Here is a 22,279-nt window from a genome sequence, read left to right as displayed (position 1 = left end):
GGTGGAGAAAATGCTGAGCCTCCCACTGCTCCCTCAAATGACCTGGCAGATGAAAGACAGACAGGCTTTGTGAAAAAGAGTTTCTAGGACTGGGGTTGCTCAGTCTAGAAGACGTTGACATGGCTCCCTTCAAACATGTGGAGAATTTTGATAAGGGTGATGGGGAGGCGTAATAGGAGAAAAATTGCTTTAAATTAAAGTAGGCAGGATTTCAGGGTGCATAAAGACAGATCACAAGGGTGAATGAAAGTAAAGACAGTCAGTCCTCTAAGGAAATCTGAAGGTATCCATCTCCAGAAAGCTTCTACAAAAAGTATCCTCTCACTCATTTAAACTTGCATTTGAAAGAAGAGATTAAATCCTTTGCCTGTTGGGTTCTGTCCCTACTCTGTGGTTTTGCCATCTTCCTCTTATAATGAGAATAGTTTAATCTGGAGCATCTGGCCTTGTCTTGGAAGCATGGAAAGAGCTTGGCCTTCAGGGTCAAGCTGTCTTCAGCTCAGCCCCACATTGGTCACATGACCTTAGACAGCCTACTCTACCCCAGCCCCCTTGTGGATACAGAACAAACTAGGTGGCCACTTGAATGAGATCCCGAGTGTCCTGTGCCCAGTACAGTACTCACCGACTAATGTGCTCGGCCATGAGAACTGTCCAGTCCTGACCCCCACTCTCACCTCCCCATCACCTCCATTTATGTCTGTCTCTATATTTCTCAAACTTGAGAAGTCAGATTCCTCAGGAATTGTTCAGAGGATATCTGGTTCAAAACATAAGATCCGTGGAGATCAAGTTGGCAATACTCAGTCCCCTGGTAATTCAGAAGGTGCCTTCTTTTTTAATTAATCAGTGAAATGAAAACCAAAACTTAAAAATTATTATAAATAAGAACTTGCAGACCGCTGAGAATACATTAGCAGACTCTTGTTTAAGAAGCTGTACTACCTTATCTTAATGAGTATTCCATCCCTAGGTGTTTAAAATATGCTTTCCTATTTAGCCAGGTCTCTGAGTTCCACATGCTGCATTGATGGCATGCAAGGAAAAGGTGACATTTTGTCCTTCTGTAACATCTGTAACCTTCCTCCTCCACCTCCCACTCTATAGAGCCAACAGTGTAAACTAACCAATCCAGGAACACTTAGTCTTCCGTGATTTCAACTATCTTTCCTCTTCTGGATAAATAATCAGCCCTCCAGCCCCTCCACTGTCTCTCCACTTTTGCCATCTTGGGGACCCTGAAGGTAAGCCTCTAGTATCTTGGTAGCTGCAGGGCATTTGATTGCTGACCAGTGTCCTCTGGGTCCTTACAGGTGTCCTCAGTGATGGGGTCCCTGTTCACGAAGTCATTCCCACCCTGCTGGTATCCTAAGGCCTGAGAAACTGTGGTCTATTCCCTGTGTGTGGTCAGACCCAGTACCTCTCCCTCAGGCCCCACCCTGGCTGTCATGCTAATCACCCCCAGGGACTTGGCTCTCCAGCCCCAAGGCAGTTCCTTCCTTCCCACCAGAGGAGCCACTGGTAAGCTCACCTTCCAGAACCACCAATGACCTTCTTTGAGCCCACTTCTGAATGCTCTCTGCATCCTATAGGAACCTGGAGCCCCTTCAGGCCTCCCTCTGAAACTACTCTTCAGGTTCTGATTCAACTCTGATATAGCTGACCCAAATTATTAGGAGCCAAAGGTTCAGAGACCACAGGCAGCCTGTAGGCTCCTTCTCCCTGGATCCTAACTGAGGAACAAGCAAAATCCAGTATCACATCTCCGTGTGTCAGATCCCCATGTGTATGGCTACAGTGCTTATTGAACTCCAGGGCCATCATTTAACATTAACACAATTCTCAACACTCAGATAAAACTTGATATATATCCTGGTAACCTCTAGAACTTCATTTTTTAAGATTCTATTCAGCTGTCACCTATTCTTCTTTCTCTCCCAACAACATCCATCGATCAGCTAAGTGAGGATTCCTCCCTGAGTCTCATCAAATGCTCATGTGTCTGTGTTGTACATAGTATGTCAGGATGATGTATCTCTACCACATGGTGAATGCTACCAGAGCAGGAGGGTTGTCACTCCCACCTATGAGCTCCAGTGGCCAGCACGAGCCCAGCACATAGTAGGCACTCAGTATAAGTTCGCTGAATGTGGACTGAATCACCATCCATCCAAGTCTTCAAAGGTTCTTTTGAGATAAAGAAATAGGCCAAAGCTAAAGAAAAGCAAATCGAGAGTTAAGATTAATTGATACTTCAGTGTGTTAAATCTGTTGAGTGGGCTGATAAGAGAAGGTTACTGAGTGTGGATTTGTGGCCAGTTGCTGACTTCTGGGCTAGTTTGGCACACACCACATGGCAACAGTGAAACTATCTGTTAGACAAGCTCAGCTCCTTAGGCTCCTCCTGAACCTTCTGCAGTCTGACCCAGGCCCATTTTCTCCTTCCTCCCAAAGCCTCCCTCTCTCATTTCTGAGTCTGATTCCTCTAGCTACACCAAGCAGTCTCATGCACCTGGGGTCTTACTGGTCCTGCTGCTTACTCATCAAAAATACCTGATCCCCCGTCTACATATTAAAATTTTCCTCATCTTTCAAGAACCTGTTCAGAGGCCATTCTTCCCATTGAGCTTCCCTATGCCAAAAGACAAAAGAATCCTCCTTCTTAAGCACACTTTGGAGCACTGGTCACCTCTCTTGAGGCCCTCATCACTGATTCTTGCTCAGGACCAGAAAAACCATCATTTCCAGTGGACTTTTTTTTTTTAAATCAACCCAGGGGCTCTTCTTTTTCACTTCTATGTCATCTGTTTCCTTCTACTCACCTGCTATAGACAGCTGCTTTCAGCATTTGTCCAGCCACAATGGTGTCAAGTAAATTTGGTGTACAAACATCATAAAGAATGAAAGAATCTGTTGCACATTTTTTAGCACAACAAATGGTCTAGATTCTTGCTGCAAAATATTATATGATGAAGCCCTTCCTGTTGAATGACTAACTGAATGAAAATACCATATTTCTTTTTGTCCTTATAAATACATTGTTTATGCATCAGTTCTTGAGTTTGGGAAAATTTACTTTCAGACACTACCATCTGAAGATTCTTAGTCTGATACTTTAATTTTACAATCAACTTACTGTCATTGTTAGAGTCTAAAGAGTTGCTCTCCTTTTTGAATTCATCTTCTGAGTCATCTAATAATTGTGAAATGTTGTTCTCCATCACTTTTCTTCTCTTTGCAAATATGAAAAATTTTGAATTCTCAACTGTATGCAATGAGCTAAAAGCAGACTCAAAATAGATGATGATTTATTGTGTTACTGAATCATCCCTCCAGGCAAATCCATTCTTCTCTTTTATTATTTTGGCTTCTTTTAGCATAATTGGGAATAATTGATGAGTAATAATGAAAGATAATTCCCAGGACAATGAAAGAGAAACTTATTTCAAAAGATAAGAAAAATAAGATCACAAAGATGCCATCATGTATCACAGATTTATGAAAGGGTCCAATGAGCCCACATAGTGATGACCAAATAGAATGAGTTTTATTTTATTTAAAAAAATAAGTAAACTTGCTCTGTGTTCTTTGGGAACCCCTCAAGAAGAAATGAAAGCAATGAAATATTGAGCCTTATAAATAGATAAAGCAACTCAAAGAGGAAACTCAAAAACTAAAGTTGGGTGTAATGGACCCTAATCATATACTGAAGGGTATCTTGTTAAAATTTCATACACGTCTATCCAACGTAAGGCCAAGGACAGATTGAGAGTCACAATTGCCCTGTCTTCCTGAAGTTCCCCAGGCCTGGTCAGGGATCTACTCCTATAAGGAACTTAGGAGGTATTCACCAAATGGATTGTAGGAGCCGAAGGTATAATTATTAAGCTGCGACTGTAATTGTCAAGGCAAGGTCACACAGTATTGCTTACCTAAGTGCAAGAACCTGGCGCCATCTCAAAATCTTTGCCCTTAGCCTAGAATACTGTTCTTCCCTCCCTCTCCCTTTTGGCTGGGTAACTGCTACGCTTTGTATCACCACTTCCACTTTGGGTTTTTTTGTGTATTTTCTTTGTTTTTGTTTTTGTTTTAAGATTTTATTTATTTATTCATGAGAGACACAGAGAGAGAGACAGAGACATAGGCAGAGGGAGAAGCAGGCTCCCTGCCAGGAGCCCGATGTGGAACTGGATCCCAGGACCCCAGGATCTCACCCTGGGCCGAGGGCAGACGTTCAATTGCTGAGGCACCCAGGGGTCCCACCACTTCCACTTTGAATATCACTTCCACAAGAAAGCTCTCCTTGACTTCCAACCCTGCCAGTAGGTGCCCCTGAGGTGGGCTGTCAGAGCGTCCTTCCCCACCCCTTCTCTGCACTTACCACCTAAGGTTTAGCATGTTGCCTCCACCAGGGGGCTGCCAAGCAGGCGTGTTCAGCCTTGTACCATCAGCACAGTGCTCCCCATGGTGGGCACTCAATAAACATCTTGTGAGTGAAAAATGCTGAATGAATTCAAACATGTTTCTGAGTACGGATGCTCACCTGCCTGAGCCCTTCAACAAAGTGTTAAGGTGCATGTAATTGAGAAAGCAAAAGTGAAAAGTAAAAGCCCACCTGTAGAGAAAGCAGATCGGGTAAGAGCTTGACTTTTCCTGGACTATCCTTTCCGTGGGGGGGGATTGGGAAACAAGCAATATGACTGGGGCAGAGGAGTCCTTGGCTCATAATGCTCACTTGCATTTAGGTGTCGGGTGATTTGTCAGAGACGGACATCGGCAGCGAGGCTCAGCACCCTCGGAGTGGTGTGACAGCCACAGAAGAGAAACTGAGAAACAGGCTGTACGAGTTAGCGATGAAAATGAGCGAGAAGGAAACTTCTTCAGGAGAAGATCAGGAGTCAGAGCCCAAGACGGAGTCTGAGAACCACAAGGAAAGTCTGTCCTCTGAAGACAACAGCCAGGGCGTTCAGGAAGAGCTGAAGAAGGTAAGTGCCATGAAGTCACCTGCAGGCAGCTCGGTTTGTGCAGCCAGTGTGCAGAGGAACTTCTATACTTGCACAGAGTGTGTGGTCCAGGGGGTGGGGGGAGGGGGGCAGCTATCTCTCAAATGCCCATCCCGTGCACACAGGAGGGCCCCCAGAAACCCCTGTTGATTAGGACTGAGTGGTTCAGTGGGGAAGAGGGCCCTGTGGGTCCTAGGCCTCCTGAGACCTGTCCTCTCCTTCTGCTTCACAAGACAGCCCTTTACTTCCAAGTCTGTAATTAATGCTCACAGTCTCTCTCATTGGTAAAGAGCTGTGTGGCTTCCTGCCCCTGCCCTCTCCAGAGGAACTTTGCCTGTGGGTGGAGAGCACCTAGCCATCCCTCTTTTAGTCAACCGAGAAGCTTCAGACCATGGCCTTTGGGCTAAACATGGCCTTCTGCATGGTTTATCCCTGCACTCTGCAGGTTAGAGTTTGTCTTAGCCTCAAAATCATTTTCCAGACAAACCTTATGTGGAATTCTGGTGTCTTAAACAGGTAAAAGCCCCCCAAGCCCCCACTATCTGATCTACAGTCCCAAACTAACCCCCCCTCAAGTACTCAGGGACACTGCTAGGGAATCACAGAAGGAAGAGCCCCTGGCAGAAAGGAGGTTCCCAGGCAGTGCTCTACCCCCTGTTGATCCTTCCACAGCTTCCCAAAGCACATCCATGCTAGACTTGGCCACTTTAGAGTCTGGATATCCCTGTTGCTTCCAATGGAAGAGAAAGAAGTTAATGTTTGTTGAGTGTCTCCGATGTGCCCGGTGCTTTGCTTCTGTTAGTTAATTCATTTCATAAAAAAACCCTGGAAGTACGTGCAGAGGCTTGTCTGAAAGGTACTTACTCCAGGCCCATGGCTAGTATCACAAATCTGCTTGGCCCCAAATCACAGGCTCATTCTCTTAGGATGAGCTGCCTCTTCTGTAACTCAGATAAGATCTTGCCTAGAAACATCTAGACTTCTTTGCACTTGTGGTCACTTTTTTCCCTATTCTGAGAGTACATTATATAAGCTAACAAGGTACCAGTAGCCCACATGAATGGGAGAATGAGCCCCTTCTTCTGCTCAACAGCCAAGCCAGGATGCTACATGGGAAGAGCCAAGGCCAAGCCAGCAATGACTGCAGATAGTCAAAGGCAGGCCCAGAGGGAAGTGGAAGCCAACTTCCATGGCCAAGCCCCTGAGCCCTCCCAACAGCTCAGACTGCCTTTCACTCATTCCCATCCCACCCTCCATAACCACTGAGGTCTCATACCTCTCAATCTGTCAAGTCCTTTGCCTGTGGACAGTGCACACACTTGTCCCCTGGCACGTCTGTGGACTAGAGCATGGAGCTTGACCTTCACAGGCAGCCCCTCCCTGGGATGTGGGCTCCAACCCATTACTTTTTCAATGGTAATGGGCTCTGCTCCTCTCTGTTACTTGAACCAATACCCCATTACAGTCACTTTTGTCTCCCAGAACTAAGAGCCAGATGGTAACTGAAGAATATCAGGTTATTTCTTACAATGGTTCTGCATCCTACTGGCTCTGCTGCCTGATGGTCACAAGGCCCAACAGCTCCTGCTGTTCCAGCAGCATGCCAGGCCATGATGAGTCATGTACTCCCACCCCTTCTCAGCCTGCAGGCCTCACCTTCTGGAGGCACAGCCACCAATCTGCACTGTGCTGTCTTGGACAGAATGTTAACAGAGAAAGGAAGAGCCAGTGGGAGAAAATCTAAGGCAAGCCCCCCATCCTGCCCTGTGCCCTCAAGCTAAGCAAAAAACTAGGAGAGTTGCTTTTATTCAAGCTTCCAAGTGTGTCAGTTTCTCAAAATGTCTTTCCCCAGCCTACTATGAATCAGATATCATTTATTGTATGTAAAAATCCAGATAGCAAACTGAAAAAATAATTAACATATATTTTCCGCATCAGGCATGTGTTACTCTGGGACAGGAAAACAGAAATAAGGCTCATATCTTCAATATTATGTAGCAACAGAAGGATACAGAGATAGGCTTCAAGATTAAACTGAATTTGAAACAGAACCGTACAATATTTACAGACTCTGCGAACTTTGGCTAGTGTGCCAACTCACTGCCAGTGCTCAGAACAAGCCAGGGTCATTTCTTGCCTGTCACTGTACCCTGTCCCCCAGCTACTTTCCCTGTCCCTCCAGGCCCTGCATGGCTACTCCAGTCCTTCCTCCACTCAGCAGCCTGAACTGCCCTGTAGCCCCTGACACGGCTCCCAGCACTGCAACAGGCCCACACTGTCATGTTTTTCACTTGATCTCTGGGACACAGCCCGGGGCCTCACTGTTGATTGGATAAACAAATCTTGGCCTCATCTGTAAAATGAGGATAATCCTACCCCCTGATAGAGTTGTGAGGTTAAATTTTATAGCATACGGTTTAGCACACAGCAGGAACTCAGCAAATACCATACCCCCTATAATGACCTTAAGGAAAATAAACTTCACTGCTGTGAGTTAACATCTGTCTGCTGGTGCTGAAGGAACAGCTTAGTACCTATTTCGGGTCAACACCTGGCATGTCAAGCATAGGTCTAAAACCACATCTGGGGTTTTGTCGTGCTATGTGGAATATAAGTGGGAAGACATTGCATGAGAATGCTCCACGCTCCTCTTCAGAATCAGAATAACTGTGACTGCCCCTGTGATCCAACCACAGTTAGTTTGTACAGCACACATGTGCACATACAACGCTTGCTCACGCACAGCATGGTTTGGGAGTGGAGCTGGGCTCATGTAACTATTTCAGAGGTTGTCTGTGTTCCCCTAATCTCTTTACCATGGCAATGCCCACTGACTCAAAGTACAACTGCCTGAAGGCCCCTGATTCAGCAGGAGCTCCTCTTTTTGTACAGAAGGCAGGCTGGAAGTGAGAAAGAGAACATTGCCTGGGAGCAGCCCTAATTGCCTGGGAGCGGCCCTAACCAGTGACTGATGAGAAGAAAATAAAAACCCCAGCTATTTGGCCTCCATTGCCATGGTGACTCTGGAGCAGAGTTACACACTGACTTCCCCAAGTTCCCCAGCAAACTGAGCTCTAGGCACCCACGGTGATGAACAGTCCTCCTTGACTCCCTTCCCTCCCCTGTCCCTATTCCCCCTCCTCCACCACTATTTCCTGTCACCTCCCAAATGAACTGAATCCCTATCTTGGGTCTGCTTCTGGGATAAACCAGACTAAGTAAGTAACCAAACAGGAGAAATGTAGAGTCCCGAGTTCAAAGTACTTCAGTATTGGGTAGGCAGCAAGGAGATCCAGATGCCCAATTGGCTACTAATTACCTTTGCCTTACTGAGAGGAGCCTTGCCTTACACAGAGAGAGCTTTGCTCAACCATCACTGTCCCCCTGCCTCCACCACTGGCCCTGCTCTCCGGGAGCCAAAGCAGAGGAATGCACATGTTCCCCTAGTCACATGACATAAGTAGCTGCTTAGTGTCCTTAGTATGGCAACCCGTGTAGGAATTAGTGCTTCAGAATCCTGTCCAGCAGCAGAACCATTTTATAAACATGCTTTATCTTGACTGGAGTCAGCCCTTTGCTATAGGCAAACTTGTCCTATAGGTGACTCACTTTCTCTGAGGGTCAGGGGGATGGTCACTGCCATCTGAATTTTAACCAGTTGAAGAACAAGGTTGTAGAACTTGGGGGGCAAGCCCAGAAACATCTTGGGAACTGGATTCCCAAAGAGTCATTTTCTTCTTTAACTCATCTTATTCCATTAAACCTCAGGGGTCAATCCTTTAAACCATGTGGTCCTTAGAGCCCAGAAGTGAGCACATACTCCTCCTCTACTGTTGGGCAGATGTCCATGCCAATGGGTCTGGGAGAAAGTCCTGGCCAAAGCAGTTCTTAGAAGTGTCTGCCTCTAGGTATGCAAGGGCAGCATTCCTGAAAGAAGGAGCAAAAGGATGGCCTGGAACTCCTGGCCTAAGTTTAGAGACTACATTCAGGGGCTGGATCTCCTACAAGCCCCCTAATCTTTCCAGGCTTAGAGCAGTGGTCCACAAGGTCCCTTCTGGCTCCAGAAATCCATGGTTCTCTATATATAACTGATTAGATATATTTTTGTTTCCTGACGTTAAGTATCATTTATGACACTGTTTATATGACAAAAGGCGTCTCATGTACAAAACGCCTGGAACATGAATGTTTGTTGAAGGTCCAAATTAGTAAATTCTTGCATTATAGTCAAATTTGTATAGCCAGGGTCTTGAAAGCATTTATTTAAAATGCCTTTGTCTATTACTATTACAAGTAGCTGGATCATTGGGTTTTGCTTTCACAAGGGAGTCACAGCAGGTATCTTCCTTATGTATAATACTGTGGAATGATTTTCATCAGAGTATTGAGACTTCTCTAAACTATTGAATGTCTTTCTCCCCCAAACAAAAGATGAATTTATGCATCTTGTCCTGGCTGCTGTCCACTTAGGAACATCAAGGGACAGGGAAACACAATCCTGGTCCGTGATCAAGGAAACAGATCTATTGACCGTTCCAAAATCCCTAGAGCCTTCGGTTTCTGAAGTTTAGTGTGCTTATGGAAACCTTTTTGGTGATATCAATGTTAACATAAAGTCAACTCTATCCACATGTGTCTCACTTCTGTAAAATAACTCACCATTCATATCAGGATTCGGTGTCTTTCATCCTGGGTCACATTCTATTTGAGAAGAGTGTTTTCATCTCTAGTTTGTGCTGGAGAAAATATAGTATTAGATACTGACTTGTATCCTACAAGTGACTGATCTCAGTAGGCCTATGCCTATTGAAGAATTAACACCTCTTTTCTAACTTTCCATTTAACTGTTGCCCTAGTGGGAAAAGAAGCTTTAGCTGTACACTTAGAGCTACAGCTCTTATCCACAGTGCTTGAACTGGTGAGGAGGTTCCATACCCCTCAGGATGTCATTGGCATCGCTCATTCCCTCAACCATGTGTGTATGGGGAGAGGCCTGCCTGCCTGGGAGAGAGTTCCACAGATACTCTCCTGACTACTGGGGCTTCAGAAGAACATCATCTCCTCTAGATGGAAGATCAACTGAGCACTAGAGAAAGATTGTCCAGAACTCCAATGCAAGGATTCCTTAAAGCCTCTGTGAAATGCAGGTGTTAATCCGAAAGGCCAGGAAAAACTGATGTTGCCTCAGCCACAGCCATACAATGGAACATAGGACAGATGCAGTTTGAAAAGAAAAAGGCAGAGTTACTCTAGAAGGTTGCAAATAGAAAGGTCTAGAAAGGCAGTGATTCAGAGCTCGTGCCCCACAAAAGCCCAAAAGTTACATGCCCTGAAAAAATGGGACTATAGAAGGTAAGAGGGGAGAGAAGGCAAAGAACATATTATGTATCTGCAGTTCTGTAGAATAAGCAGGATTGTGCTCTTGGAAAACATTTGAGTAGAGAGAATATAAAAACAAAAGAAAAAAAAAGAAGAAAAGAGAGAGAGAGAGAGAGAAAGAAAGAAAGAACAAACCAGTTTCATATACAAACACAAATACCAAAATCCTAAATAAAATATTGGTAAACTAAATGTTTCAGTATTAGGATCACATGCCTATACAATTCAAACATTTATTCTGAGAATGCAAAAATGAAGTTAATAGCAGGACACTTCATCATTATAATAAATAGCTTAGTAAGTACTATTTTTTAAAAGCACAGGATAATCCCAACTGATGCCAAAATGGCCCTTGGAAACATTGAACATATATTCCATTAAAAAAAAAAAACTCTCAATGAAATAGATCATTCTGATGACAGATACTCATCTCAAAGCACCTAACAGAGTTTTTCCTGAATGAGAACTCATTGTAAATTATCAAAAAAAAAAAATCTTGACCATCATAAGATCTTACTATTATCAAATAAGTACATGATGAGTTATGATTGCAAATGCTTTTATATAAATTGTTATTTTGTTAATTAAAATAGCAGGTACATACATTTGAAAAATAAGTATGTATGATGTTAAGTCTTATTTTATTTTTTTTTTATTTTATTTTATTTATTTATTTATTTTTAATTTACTTATGATAGTCACAGAGAGAGAGAGAGAGAGAGAGGCAGAGACATAGGCAGAGGGAGAAGCAGGCTCCATGCACCAGGAGCCTGATGTGGGATTCGATCCCGGGTCTCCAGGATCGCGCCCTGGGCCAAAGGCAGGCGCCAAACCGCTGCGCCACCCAGGGATCCCTTAAGTCTTATTTTAAATTATAGGTGGATACTTTGATATTTGTAATGATTTTGTAAATAATGATTTTTGTAAATAATGATATTTATATCATTTACAAAATAAAAAATATTTTGTAAATAATGATATTTACTACTTTTAAAGAAGCAAATGAGCAAAACTGACTATACAACCCAGACAGAAGAAATTGGTAAAGTGGTTAAAGAACTATCCTCAGAAAGAAGCTAGTCCCAGTGATCTTTGCCAATAAAATCCATCAGTCATTCATGGTAATAATGACTCCCACATTATTTAGCATTTAAAAAACTGAAGGTATTCAAAAAAATTGAAGGTATCCAAATTCACTTTATTTATTTAAAAACTTGGTCTGAATCTGACCAAAAAATCACATGCCTCCAAAAATTTACATACTATCTCACTGGTTAATAATTTAAAAAAATCTTAATATGTTAACAAATTGTTTCCAACTGCCTATTAAAATACTAATTTACAGCGGTGCCCAGGTGACTTGGTCAGTTGGGGACAGGGAAACACAATCCTGGTCCATGATCAAGGAAACAGATCTATTGACCATTCCAAAATCCCTAGAGCCTTGGGTTTCTGAAGTTCAGTGTGCTATGGAAACCTTTTTGGTGATATCAATGTTAACATAAAGTCAACTCCCAGGGTCCTGGGATCAAGCCCTGAATCAGGCTCCCTGCTGAGCAGGAGGCCTGCTTCTCCCTCTTACTCTCCTTGCTTGGGCTCTCTCTCTCTCTCTCTTTCTCTCTCAAATGGATAAATAAAATCTTTAAAAAAATACTAATTTCCAATGACCAAGTAGGATTTTATCTAGGAATGTAATAATCTCAACTTTAGGAAACCTATTAATATTTTTCATTATATTCATAGATTAAAGGGGGAAACATAATTATTTTGATAAATTCCTAGATTGTTGTTTGACATATAGTAGGAAATTAATAAGTATTCATAAATATTGAAAGAAGCATAGCTGATAAATAGGAAACTAAAAACTCAATAATAGCTATTAGCTAACAGTTACAATAACAATAACAATAACAATAATAACAATAACAATAACAATAACAATAATAACTATTAGCTAACAGTAATAGCTATTAGCTTTTTGAGACTTGCCATTCTCTTTGGGAATTTGATGAAAACTATGAAAACTGTAAAGAATGAAAATGCTCAGTTGGTTGAGCATCTGACTATTGGTTTTGGCTTAGGTCATGATCTCAGGGTCGTTAGATTGAGCCTGTGTTGGGCTCTGCACTCAATGCAAAGTCTGCTTAGGATTGTCTCCTTCTCCCTCTCCCTCTCCCTCTGCCCCTGCCCTGTTCATGCTCTCTCTAAAAAAAAATAGTAAATAGGCACTTGATGGGATGAGCACTAAGTGTTATACTATATGTTGGCAAATTGAACTTAAATTTAAAAATGTAAAACAAATAATAAAAGATAAAAATAATATAAAAATGAATAAATAAAGTCTTTTTTAAAAATGAAAATGATTCAGATAGACTCCCAGGAGGAATTTTACTCGCTTATGCATCAAGTAATAGGAATACAGACCCCAGCCCCAGCTATGAACCCTGACATGGCCCTAAGCCAGCTCCAGCCCCCCTCAGCCATAGGAGCCCTTGAAGAACACTGATTAGATGATTACCCACCTGCAAGAGGAATGTGGAAGTCCAGGAATTCATCAGAGAAGTCCCAGAACACTGTTGGAATAAAAACAAATCCAAGACTGGACACATTGGAAAGGGTAAAAATAACAGTTTGGCCTAACCCATCTCACCCCATGCCCAGGGTGGCACAACTCAGTGCCTGTGATCTCTCCCACAGGGGAAAGTAAGAGCATACGAGTGAGCACCCAGCTTCCTCAGATGTGCAGAACACTACCAAAGAGATCTTATTGATTGCCCCATTCAAAATACTGAGTCATAATCTACATGAGTAGGAGATGATGAGCAGGTATACGAACAATAGCCAGGGCTCAGAATCTATCAAATGGACTCAGATCTTGTTAACTGCATCATGGACTCCATCTAGAGGCCCACCCACCACTGGGAGACTTCATCCACAGGTCCCTCCCCACTGGCCCACAGACACCCTCAGTGCTTTGTGTGCCTTACCCACACACATCCCCACCCCATGGCTGGCTCCCCGTGTGCACTTCCAGTGGCTATAGTGGGAGCAAGCTTTGGCAGATGGCTAGTAAGCATGCATACAAAACAGGACTGAATCTGTAAGCAAAGGAGAGGTCAGAAACTTGAGGGTAGCACTGCCCTTAGGAAAGCAAAAAGGAGGCTGTCAGCACTCAGCTTGGTGCTTTGCAGAATTAAGAGAAGGCATACAAGCTTACAAAATCTGCCTCAGGAGGGAGGAAGAAGTGTGGATCAGGAGTATCCATAGAAGCTCTGAGAAAGCCTCAGAATCCCTGGTTAAGCTGATGGAAGGTATTTCTCTCCTAAAGTCAGTCGGTACAAACTGGAAGAGGTGACTGTTATTTCAAATGCAAAGACAATAACACAAGACTTAAAGGAACATGAAAAATCAAGGAAACATGACACCACCAAAGGATCACAATAATTTGTCAGTAACTGATCCCCCCCCCAAAAAAAAATGGAGATTTCTGATTTACCTGATGAAAAATTCAAAACAGCTTTTTAGAGGAAACTCAATGAGCCATGAGAAAACACAGAAAGTCAATTCAACAAAATTAGGAAAATAGTGCATAAAACAAAATAAGAAGTTTAACAAAGAGGTAGAAATCATAAGAAGGAACCAAACAGAAATTCTGGAGCTGAAGAATACAATGAATGAAATGAAAGATGCAATAGAGAATACGAAGATCAGAATGGATCAAGCAGAAGAAAAAGCATGTGAAGTAGAAGACAGGACTTTGGAAATTATCCAGCCAGATGAAAACAAAGGAAAAAGAATGAAAAAGAGTGAAGAGAGCCTATGTGAACTATGGGATACCATCAAGAGAAGCAATTTGTGAATTATTAGAGACCAAAGAGGAGAACAGAAAGATAGAAAAGGGGACAAAAAGCTTATTTTAAAACATAATGGGGGAGATCCCTGGGTGGCGCAGTGGTTTAGCGTCTGCCTTTGGCCCAGGGTGCAATCCTGGAGACCTGGGATCGAATCCCATTTCGGGCTCCCTGCATGGAGCCTGCTTCTCCCTCTGCCTGTGTCTCTGCCTCTCTCTCTCTCTCTCTCTCTCTCTCTCTCATAAATAAATAAAATTAAAATAAAATAAAATAAAATAAAATAAAATAAAATAAAATAAAACATAATGGTTGAGAACTTCCCAAATCTGAGGCAAGATTTGACCATCCAATTTCATGAAGCTTGTAAGTTCCCTAACAGGTTAAACTCAAAAATATTTTCTCCAAGACACATCACAATAAAACAAAAATGAAAAATAAAAAGAGAATCTTAAAAACAGCAAGAGGAAAGAAGCTTAGCACTTATAAGGGGATCTTCATAAGGCTATCAGAAGATTTCTCAGCAGAAACTGTACAGGCCAATACAGTGGAATGACATACTTAAAATGCTGAAAGAAAAAAAACCTGCCAACCAAGACTACTTTATCTGGCAAAGTTGTCTTCAGAAATGTAGAGATAACCTCATTCATTTCCAGACAAACAAAGGCTGAAGGAATTAATCACCATTAGACCTGCCTTACAAGAAATGCTGAAAGTTCTTCATGCTAAAATGAAGATGCACTAATTAATAATATGAAGGCATAAAAATACACAGTACACTAATAAGGTAAATGTATAGTCGAATTTAGTTTTGTATGCATTGAAGTCAACATAACATATACTGCTATATCTATAAGATGTTTTGTGTAAGCCTTATGATACAAAGCAAACTCTATAGTAGATACACAAAAAATAAAGAGATGAGATTCACAAAGCATACCACTATAGAAAATCATCAATTCACAAAGGAAAGGAGCAAGAGAGAAAGAAAGGAACAAGAGAAAAACAAAACAGACAGAAACCAATTAATAAGATACATTCATTAGTCTTTACCTGTGACTAGTTACTCTAAATGTAAATGGATTAAATTCACCAATCAAAAGACATAGACTGACTGAATGGATAAAAAAAACAAGACCCAATGACACACTGCCTATAAGAGACTCACTTCGGCTTTAAAGACTCACTTTAGGCTCAAAGTGAAGGGATGGAAAAAATATTCCGTGAAAATGGAAACCAAAGGAAAATAAAGGTAGCTATAGTTATATCAGACAAAATAGACTTACTAAATGTTGTAATAAGAGGCAATGTCATTATAGAATGATAAAGGGGTCAATTCATCAAGAGTATATACAAATCATAAATACATATGCACCCAATATTGGAGCATCTAGATATATTAAGCAAATACAAACAGATCTGATAGGAGATAAGCAACCATACAATAAGAACTGGAGACTTCAGTACTCCACTTTGAACATGAATAAATCATCCAGACAGAAAATCAATAAGGAAATGTTTGACTTGAGCTATATTTTAGACCAAATATACCTAAGAGATATATATGGAACATTGCATCCAACACCAGCAGAATACACATTCTCCCAAGTTTACATGGAGCATTTTTTAGAACAGAACATATCATAGGTCACAAAGCAAGTCTTAACAAATTTAAGAAGGTTCATGTCATACTAAGTATCTTTTCCTACCACAGTGGTATATAACTAAAAATCAATAATTGGAGAGGGATCCCTGGGTGGCGCAGCGGTTTAGCGCCTGCCTTTGGCCCAGGGCGCGATCCTGGAGAACCGGGATCGAATCCCACGTCAGGCTCTCGGTGCATGGAGCCTGCTTCTCCCTCTGCCTGTGTCTCTGCCCCTCTCTCTCTCTCTCAGTGTGTGACTATCATAAATAAATTAAAAAATTAAAAAAAATAATTGGAGGAAAACTGGAAAATTCACAACTATATGGTAATTATACAACACACTCCTAAAAAAAATCAGTGGGTCAAAAAAGAAATCAGGAGTGGCTTGGTCGGTGGCTTAGTCAGTCATCTGCTTTTGGCTCAGGTTCTAATCCCGTCCTGGGATTGAGTCCTACATCAGGCTCCATGCTGGGCAAGGAGTCTGCTTCTCCCTCTCCCTTTGTGCCTCCTCACCCCTGCTTATGCTTTCTCTTGGTCTCTCTCAAATAAAATAAAATAAAATAAAATATTTAAAAATAAATAAAAAGGGCAATAAAAAACTTTCAAACAAATGAAAATGGAAACAAAATACCACAACTTATGGGTTGCAGCAAAAACAATTCTAAGACAGAAGTTTATAGCGATAAATGCCTACATTATGAAAAAAAGAAAGATCTCAATAAACAACCCAACTGTACGCCTCAAGAAACTAGAAAAAAAGAACAAACAAAGCCCAAAGTTAGCAGAAGAAAAGAGCAGAAATAAATGAAATAAAGACCAGAAAAACAATAAAAAAAGATCAATGAAACTAGAACTGGTATGGGGGAAAAAATAAAATTGAAAAACCTTAGCTAGACTAGGAAAAAGGAGAAAAGATTTAAATAAATAAAATCAGAAATGAAAGAGGAGACATTGCAACTAATATCACAAAGAGAATAGTATGAAAAATTGTATGCCAACAAATTGGATAACCTAGAATAAATGGATAAATTCATAGAAATATACAACCTACCAAAACTGATCTTGAAGGAATAGAAAATCTGAATAGGCTAATAATGAATAAGACTGAATCAGTAAACAAAAACCTCTCAGCACAGAAAAGCCCAGGACCAGATGGTATAGTGGTTCATTCTACCAAACATTTAAAGAATTAATGCCAATCCTTCTTAAACTCTTCCAAAAAGTTGAAGAGGAGGGAATACTCCCAAACTCACTTTATGAGGTCAGAATTACCCTTACATAAGGACACTATCAACTACAGGCCAATATCCCTAATGAATATAGATGCAAATATTCTCAACAAAATATCAGCAAACTGAATTCAACAACACATTAAAGAATCATACACCATGATCAAGTGAGATTTATCCCTAGGATGCAAAGATGGTCCAATATATACACATCAATAAATATAATATATTACATTAATATAATGAAGGAAAAATATAATTATGATCCTCTCAATAGATGCAGAAAAAGCATTTGACCAAATTCAACACCCTCTAATAATAAAAAACTCTCAACAAATTGTGTATAGAAGGAACATATCTTAACAGAGATGTCAGAGATGACAAGCCCACAGCTAACATCATACTCAATGGTGAGAGACTGAAAACTTTTCCTCTTTTGCAAGAGTGCCCACTCTCACCATGCCTCTTCATCATAGACAGCAAGTCCTATCCAGAATATTCAGACAGGAAAAAGAAACAAAATGCATCCAATTTGGAAAGGAAGAAGTAAAATTGTCATTGTTTGCAGGAAATATAATTTTATATAGAGAAAATCCTGAAGACTCCACCAAAAAACTGTTAGAGCTAATCAACAAATATAGTAAATTTGTAGGGTACAAAATCAACATACAGAAATCAGTTGTGTTTTATACACTAACAAAGAAATATCTGTAAAATAAAAAAAATCCCATTCATATTAGCATAAAAATACAACAAAATACCTAGGAATACATTTAACCAAGGAAGTAAAATATCTGTACTCTGAAAATTATAAGACTTTGATGAAAAAAACTGAAGAAGACACAAACAAATGGGGAAACACCTCACATTCATGGATCAGAAAAATTAATGTTGTTAAAATATTCATACTATCCAAATCCACCTCTAGAATCAGTGTAATTCCTATCAAAATTTTATCAAAATTCCAATGGCATTTTTCACAGAAATAGAAAAAAACAATCCTAAAATTTGTATGAAACCACATATGATTCCCAAATAGCCCAAGCAATCCTGAGAAAGAAGAACAAAGCTGGAGGCTTTGCACTTCCTGATTTCAAACTATGCTTCAAAGTCATAGATGTAAAAATAGTATGGTACTAGAATAAACAGAGACATATAGATCAATGAAACAGAATCAAGAGCCCAGAAATAAACCCTTATATATTCAATTGGGAATACTTAATGGTAAAAGGATAATCTCTTCAATAATATGGGAGAACTGGATAATCTCATACAGAAGAATGAAACTGGACCCCTATCTTACACTACTCACAAAAATTACCTCAAAATGAGTTAAAGACTGAAACTCTAAAACTCCTCAATATATATAGGGGAAAATCTTCTCAACATTGGTATTGGCAATGATTTTTTGGATATGACATCAAAAGCACAAGTAACAGAATAATATGTGAAATGAATAAGTGGAACTTACCTCAAACTGAAAAGCTCCTGCATAGCAAAAAAAAAAAAAAAAAAAAATTCAGTGAAATGAAAAAGCAACCTACAGAATGAGAGAAAATACTTGCGAGCCATATATATGATAAGGGTTAATATCCAAAATATATAAGGACCTTCTACAATTCAATAGCAAAAAAGTAAACAACCTAATTTAAAAGTGGTAGAGGACCTCAATAGACATTTTTCCAAAGAAGACAAATAACCAATAGGTAGGTACATGAAAAGAATGCTTAATATCACTAATCCATCAAGGAAATGCAAATCAAAACCACAATGAGATATCACCCCACACCTGTTGGAATGGTTGCCACCAAAAAGATAAGGGAAAACAAGTGTTGGAAAGGATATGGAAAAAAGGGAACCCTTGTGTACACAGTTGGTGGGAATATACCAATGTACAGCCACTGGTAAACAATATGGGAGTTCAATTACCATATGGTCCAATAATATCCAGTAATATCTGGGCATATATCCAAAAGAAATGAAATCAGTATCTGGAAGAGATATCTACTCCTAACTTCATGGCAGCATTATCCAGTAACCAAGATATGGAAACAATCTAAATATGCATCTACAGATATGAATGGGTAATGAAGATGTGACATATATGTACAATGGAGTACTCAGCCATGAGGAATAAGGAAATCTTGCCATTTGTGACATGAAAGGACCTTGAGAGTGTTATGCTGAGTGAAATAAGTCAGAGAAAGACAAATACTATATGGTCTCATATGTAAAATCTAAAGAAGCTGGACCCATAGAAACAGAGAGTCGAATGGTGGTTGCCAGGGTCTGTGGGATGGCTAAAATGAGGAAATGTTGGTCAAAGAATATAAATTTCCAATTATAAGATGAATAAGTTCTGGGGATCATACAGCATGGCGACTATAGCTATAACAACACTATATTTATATACCTGAAAGTTGCTAAGTAAATAAATCTTAAATATGCTCACTACACACCAAAAAAAATGTGATTATATGAGATGATTGAGGTATTAACTAACCCTATTATGGTAATCCTTTCACAATATATATGTATCAAATCATCATGTTATGCACCTTAAATTTATACAATATTGTGTCTTAATTATATCTCAATAAATCGGGGTGGGGGGAGACATTGATTTTTCAAAAGCCATAAAATTAAAAAGCAAACAATAATTGGGAGGACATACTGCTTAAATATATGTTGGGCAAAGAATTACTTAGCCTCATAATGCTAATGGATAAAAGGGCAATGCACATAAGCAGGTAATTCACCAAAAAAAAAAAAAAAAAAAAGTAAATGACCAATATGCATGTGAAAAAAATATTTAACTTAAACTGCATTTCAACCATATTTAATTCAACATATAGCCTAGAATTTAGAGTATGGTTTGCACATTCATCTTTCCCATTCAACAAATGTACAGTGAGACACTGGGAAGACAGCCAAGAACGGGACAAGGTTCATCGTTTGTTTAGACGAGCAACAAAGATGCAAATTGACACGAGGAAATGTCACTTTGCCTAACCAATTGGATGATTAAAAGAACCATAACCAGTGTTGGTAAGAGTTCAAGGAAAGAGGCAGTCTAATGCTCATAAAACAGTAGGAGCAAATGTTAGCACCCTGGTAACTGGGTAACTCCTAGCAATCAAAGTGGGCATACCCTTTGATCCAGCAATTGTACTTTCCATCCTCTATCCTATGGAAAAACTGAACAAGCAGCACAGGGTATATCATTGCCATCCACCAAGCATTGCATTATTCTTGTAGGGAAACAATGACCAAAACGTCCAACAATAAGAGACTCTTGAGGAAATGGAGAGAATGAGGTCCAGAAAACAGATGAGGGCATCAGCAATGAAATAGCAGACAGATTTGGTCCAGATACAAGTAAGTGGGTAGATTTGATGTCGGGAAGTTGTAGAGGTTTTGTTTTATGTTCTGTATTCCACCCAGACGCACCATCTGCTCTCTGACCTAGAAGGCAAGTCTGTCTTCCGAAGGTGAAGGAGTAGTGGAATTGAAGTTTTGAGATTGTAGAGAGGGTTTGAAATAGTTCTTGCATATTATGGGAAAGGAAACTATGTGGACAAATACAAAGGATCCCTGCACAGCAAGGAAGGCCTCCATAATAAGATCAGAGATCGTGTACATTTACCTGAGACATAAAGAGCCTGCAAAAGACTACAGCAACCTTGAACACAAATAAATGCAAAGTAAAAATCCACTCTATTTGAAGAAAAGTTCTGTTAGTAGCAGATATATCCATAAATCCACATCGTTCGACATAATTACACAGTACAGCTCAAGTGTCAATTCTAGGATTTACATTAGAATTCCTCATAACAGGAGCTTCTAGTTTAGCCATTAATTTGCAATGAAATTTGCAGATGTATCTCAAACCAAGTTTGGGAGTTGGAGAGAGCAGATAAAATGGAAATAAATTCTATCCACAGTAGAAACCAAAAAATATAACATTAAAACTTAAGAAAACTGCAATTCTCCAGGAAACCTAGCAGTCTGATAGAAGAAAAGATAACGTAAAGGTGAATTCTTCCCAAAATTAAGGTGGAAGCCTAAAGTAAGTCAAATCAAAATCTGAACCAGGCATTTTTTAGCTTCTCAAAAGAAAGAAAATCTAATAGGAAAAAAGTCAAGAATAACTTAGAAACATTTACAAAAACTAAAATAGGAGTGAAGAGGACGCCTGTATTAAGATATTACAGTATGCTTTAAAGACACAGTAGTTAAATTTGTGAAAGAGTGATACAAGATATAATGTAATAGCCCAGAAGTACCTGGAATATATTAATATTTAACTCATGAGTTATTTCATGATTCCCACCTACCTCTCACCCTTAGTTGAAAAAGAAACTTCTTAATAAATGGTGTTGGAACAAATATTCATAGATGTGTGCGGGCCAGACAGTACATACAGGAGACAATAAAGACGTGCCAGCATCCCTTGTGAGAGGTGGCTGTACAAGCTCTGGAGAGTGAAATCCCTGTTCATTTGCCATTTATTAAACAAATAATTGTTGAACTATTCCAAGAGCTGCAATACAGCAGGGAAAAGAGAAAGAGTTACCTGCCTGGAAGACCTAGGAGACCTGGAAAGGTGTCAGGAGAGAAGTGACAAGGAGAACCTTTCATTCACCAAGATCATTCAGGCTCCCATGTGCCACCTCCTTTCCCAGCGAACGTGGAAGGTGGCTCCATGTCTCACTGGGCTTCTGAAGAAGCAAGCATGTTCCCAGGCAAACGCCAGTTACTGCCAGCAGTGGGCAAACATTTCCTTTAAAATATATATATATTTTATTTATTTATTCATGAGAGACACAGAGAGAGAGGCAGAGACACAGGCAGAGGGAGAAGCAAGCTCCCTGCGGGGACCCGATGTGGGACTCGATCGATCCCTGGACCCCAGGATCATGACCTGAGCTGAAGGCAGGCACTCAATCAGTATCGGGAACTGTTTCTCTGAGGAACAGCCAATCAGTATGCAAAAGCAAAAAATATTACCCCCTCTGCTGGGAAAGGAAGTCCTGCCTGCAGTACACCTACCAGGGCAGGTTTGGTCAAAGGTAACCACCCCCGCATCCCCCTCCTCTGTCATCCTCGCCCATCCAGAAGTGACTTTCACTAAGTGTCAGGTGGCTGACACCAAACAAGAAAATGACCTCAGGA

The 22,279-nt window shown here is 40.5% G+C and overlaps 1 protein-coding gene across 8 annotated transcripts in view; it reads left to right on the top strand.

The window, feature by feature from the left end:
• The window catches only part of MYRIP (myosin VIIA and Rab interacting protein), a 360,876-nt gene that overhangs the window by 308,971 nt on the left and 29,626 nt on the right, over window positions 1-22,279 (top strand). For all 8 annotated transcript variants that reach the window (XM_072793244.1, XM_072793246.1, XM_072793248.1 and 5 more), the window contains one exon: window positions 4,746-4,985. In XM_072793244.1, the coding sequence (XP_072649345.1) occupies window positions 4,746-4,985 (240 nt within the window). The remainder of the gene's footprint in view (window positions 1-4,745; window positions 4,986-22,279) is intronic.

The sequence above is a fragment of the Canis lupus genome, chromosome 22 (assembly GCF_048164855.1).
Source record: "Canis lupus baileyi chromosome 22, mCanLup2.hap1, whole genome shotgun sequence".
NCBI lineage: Eukaryota > Metazoa > Chordata > Mammalia > Carnivora > Canidae > Canis > Canis lupus.
The sequence above is the reverse complement of the archived record's forward strand: the minus strand, read 5'-3'. Positions and strand labels throughout refer to the sequence as shown.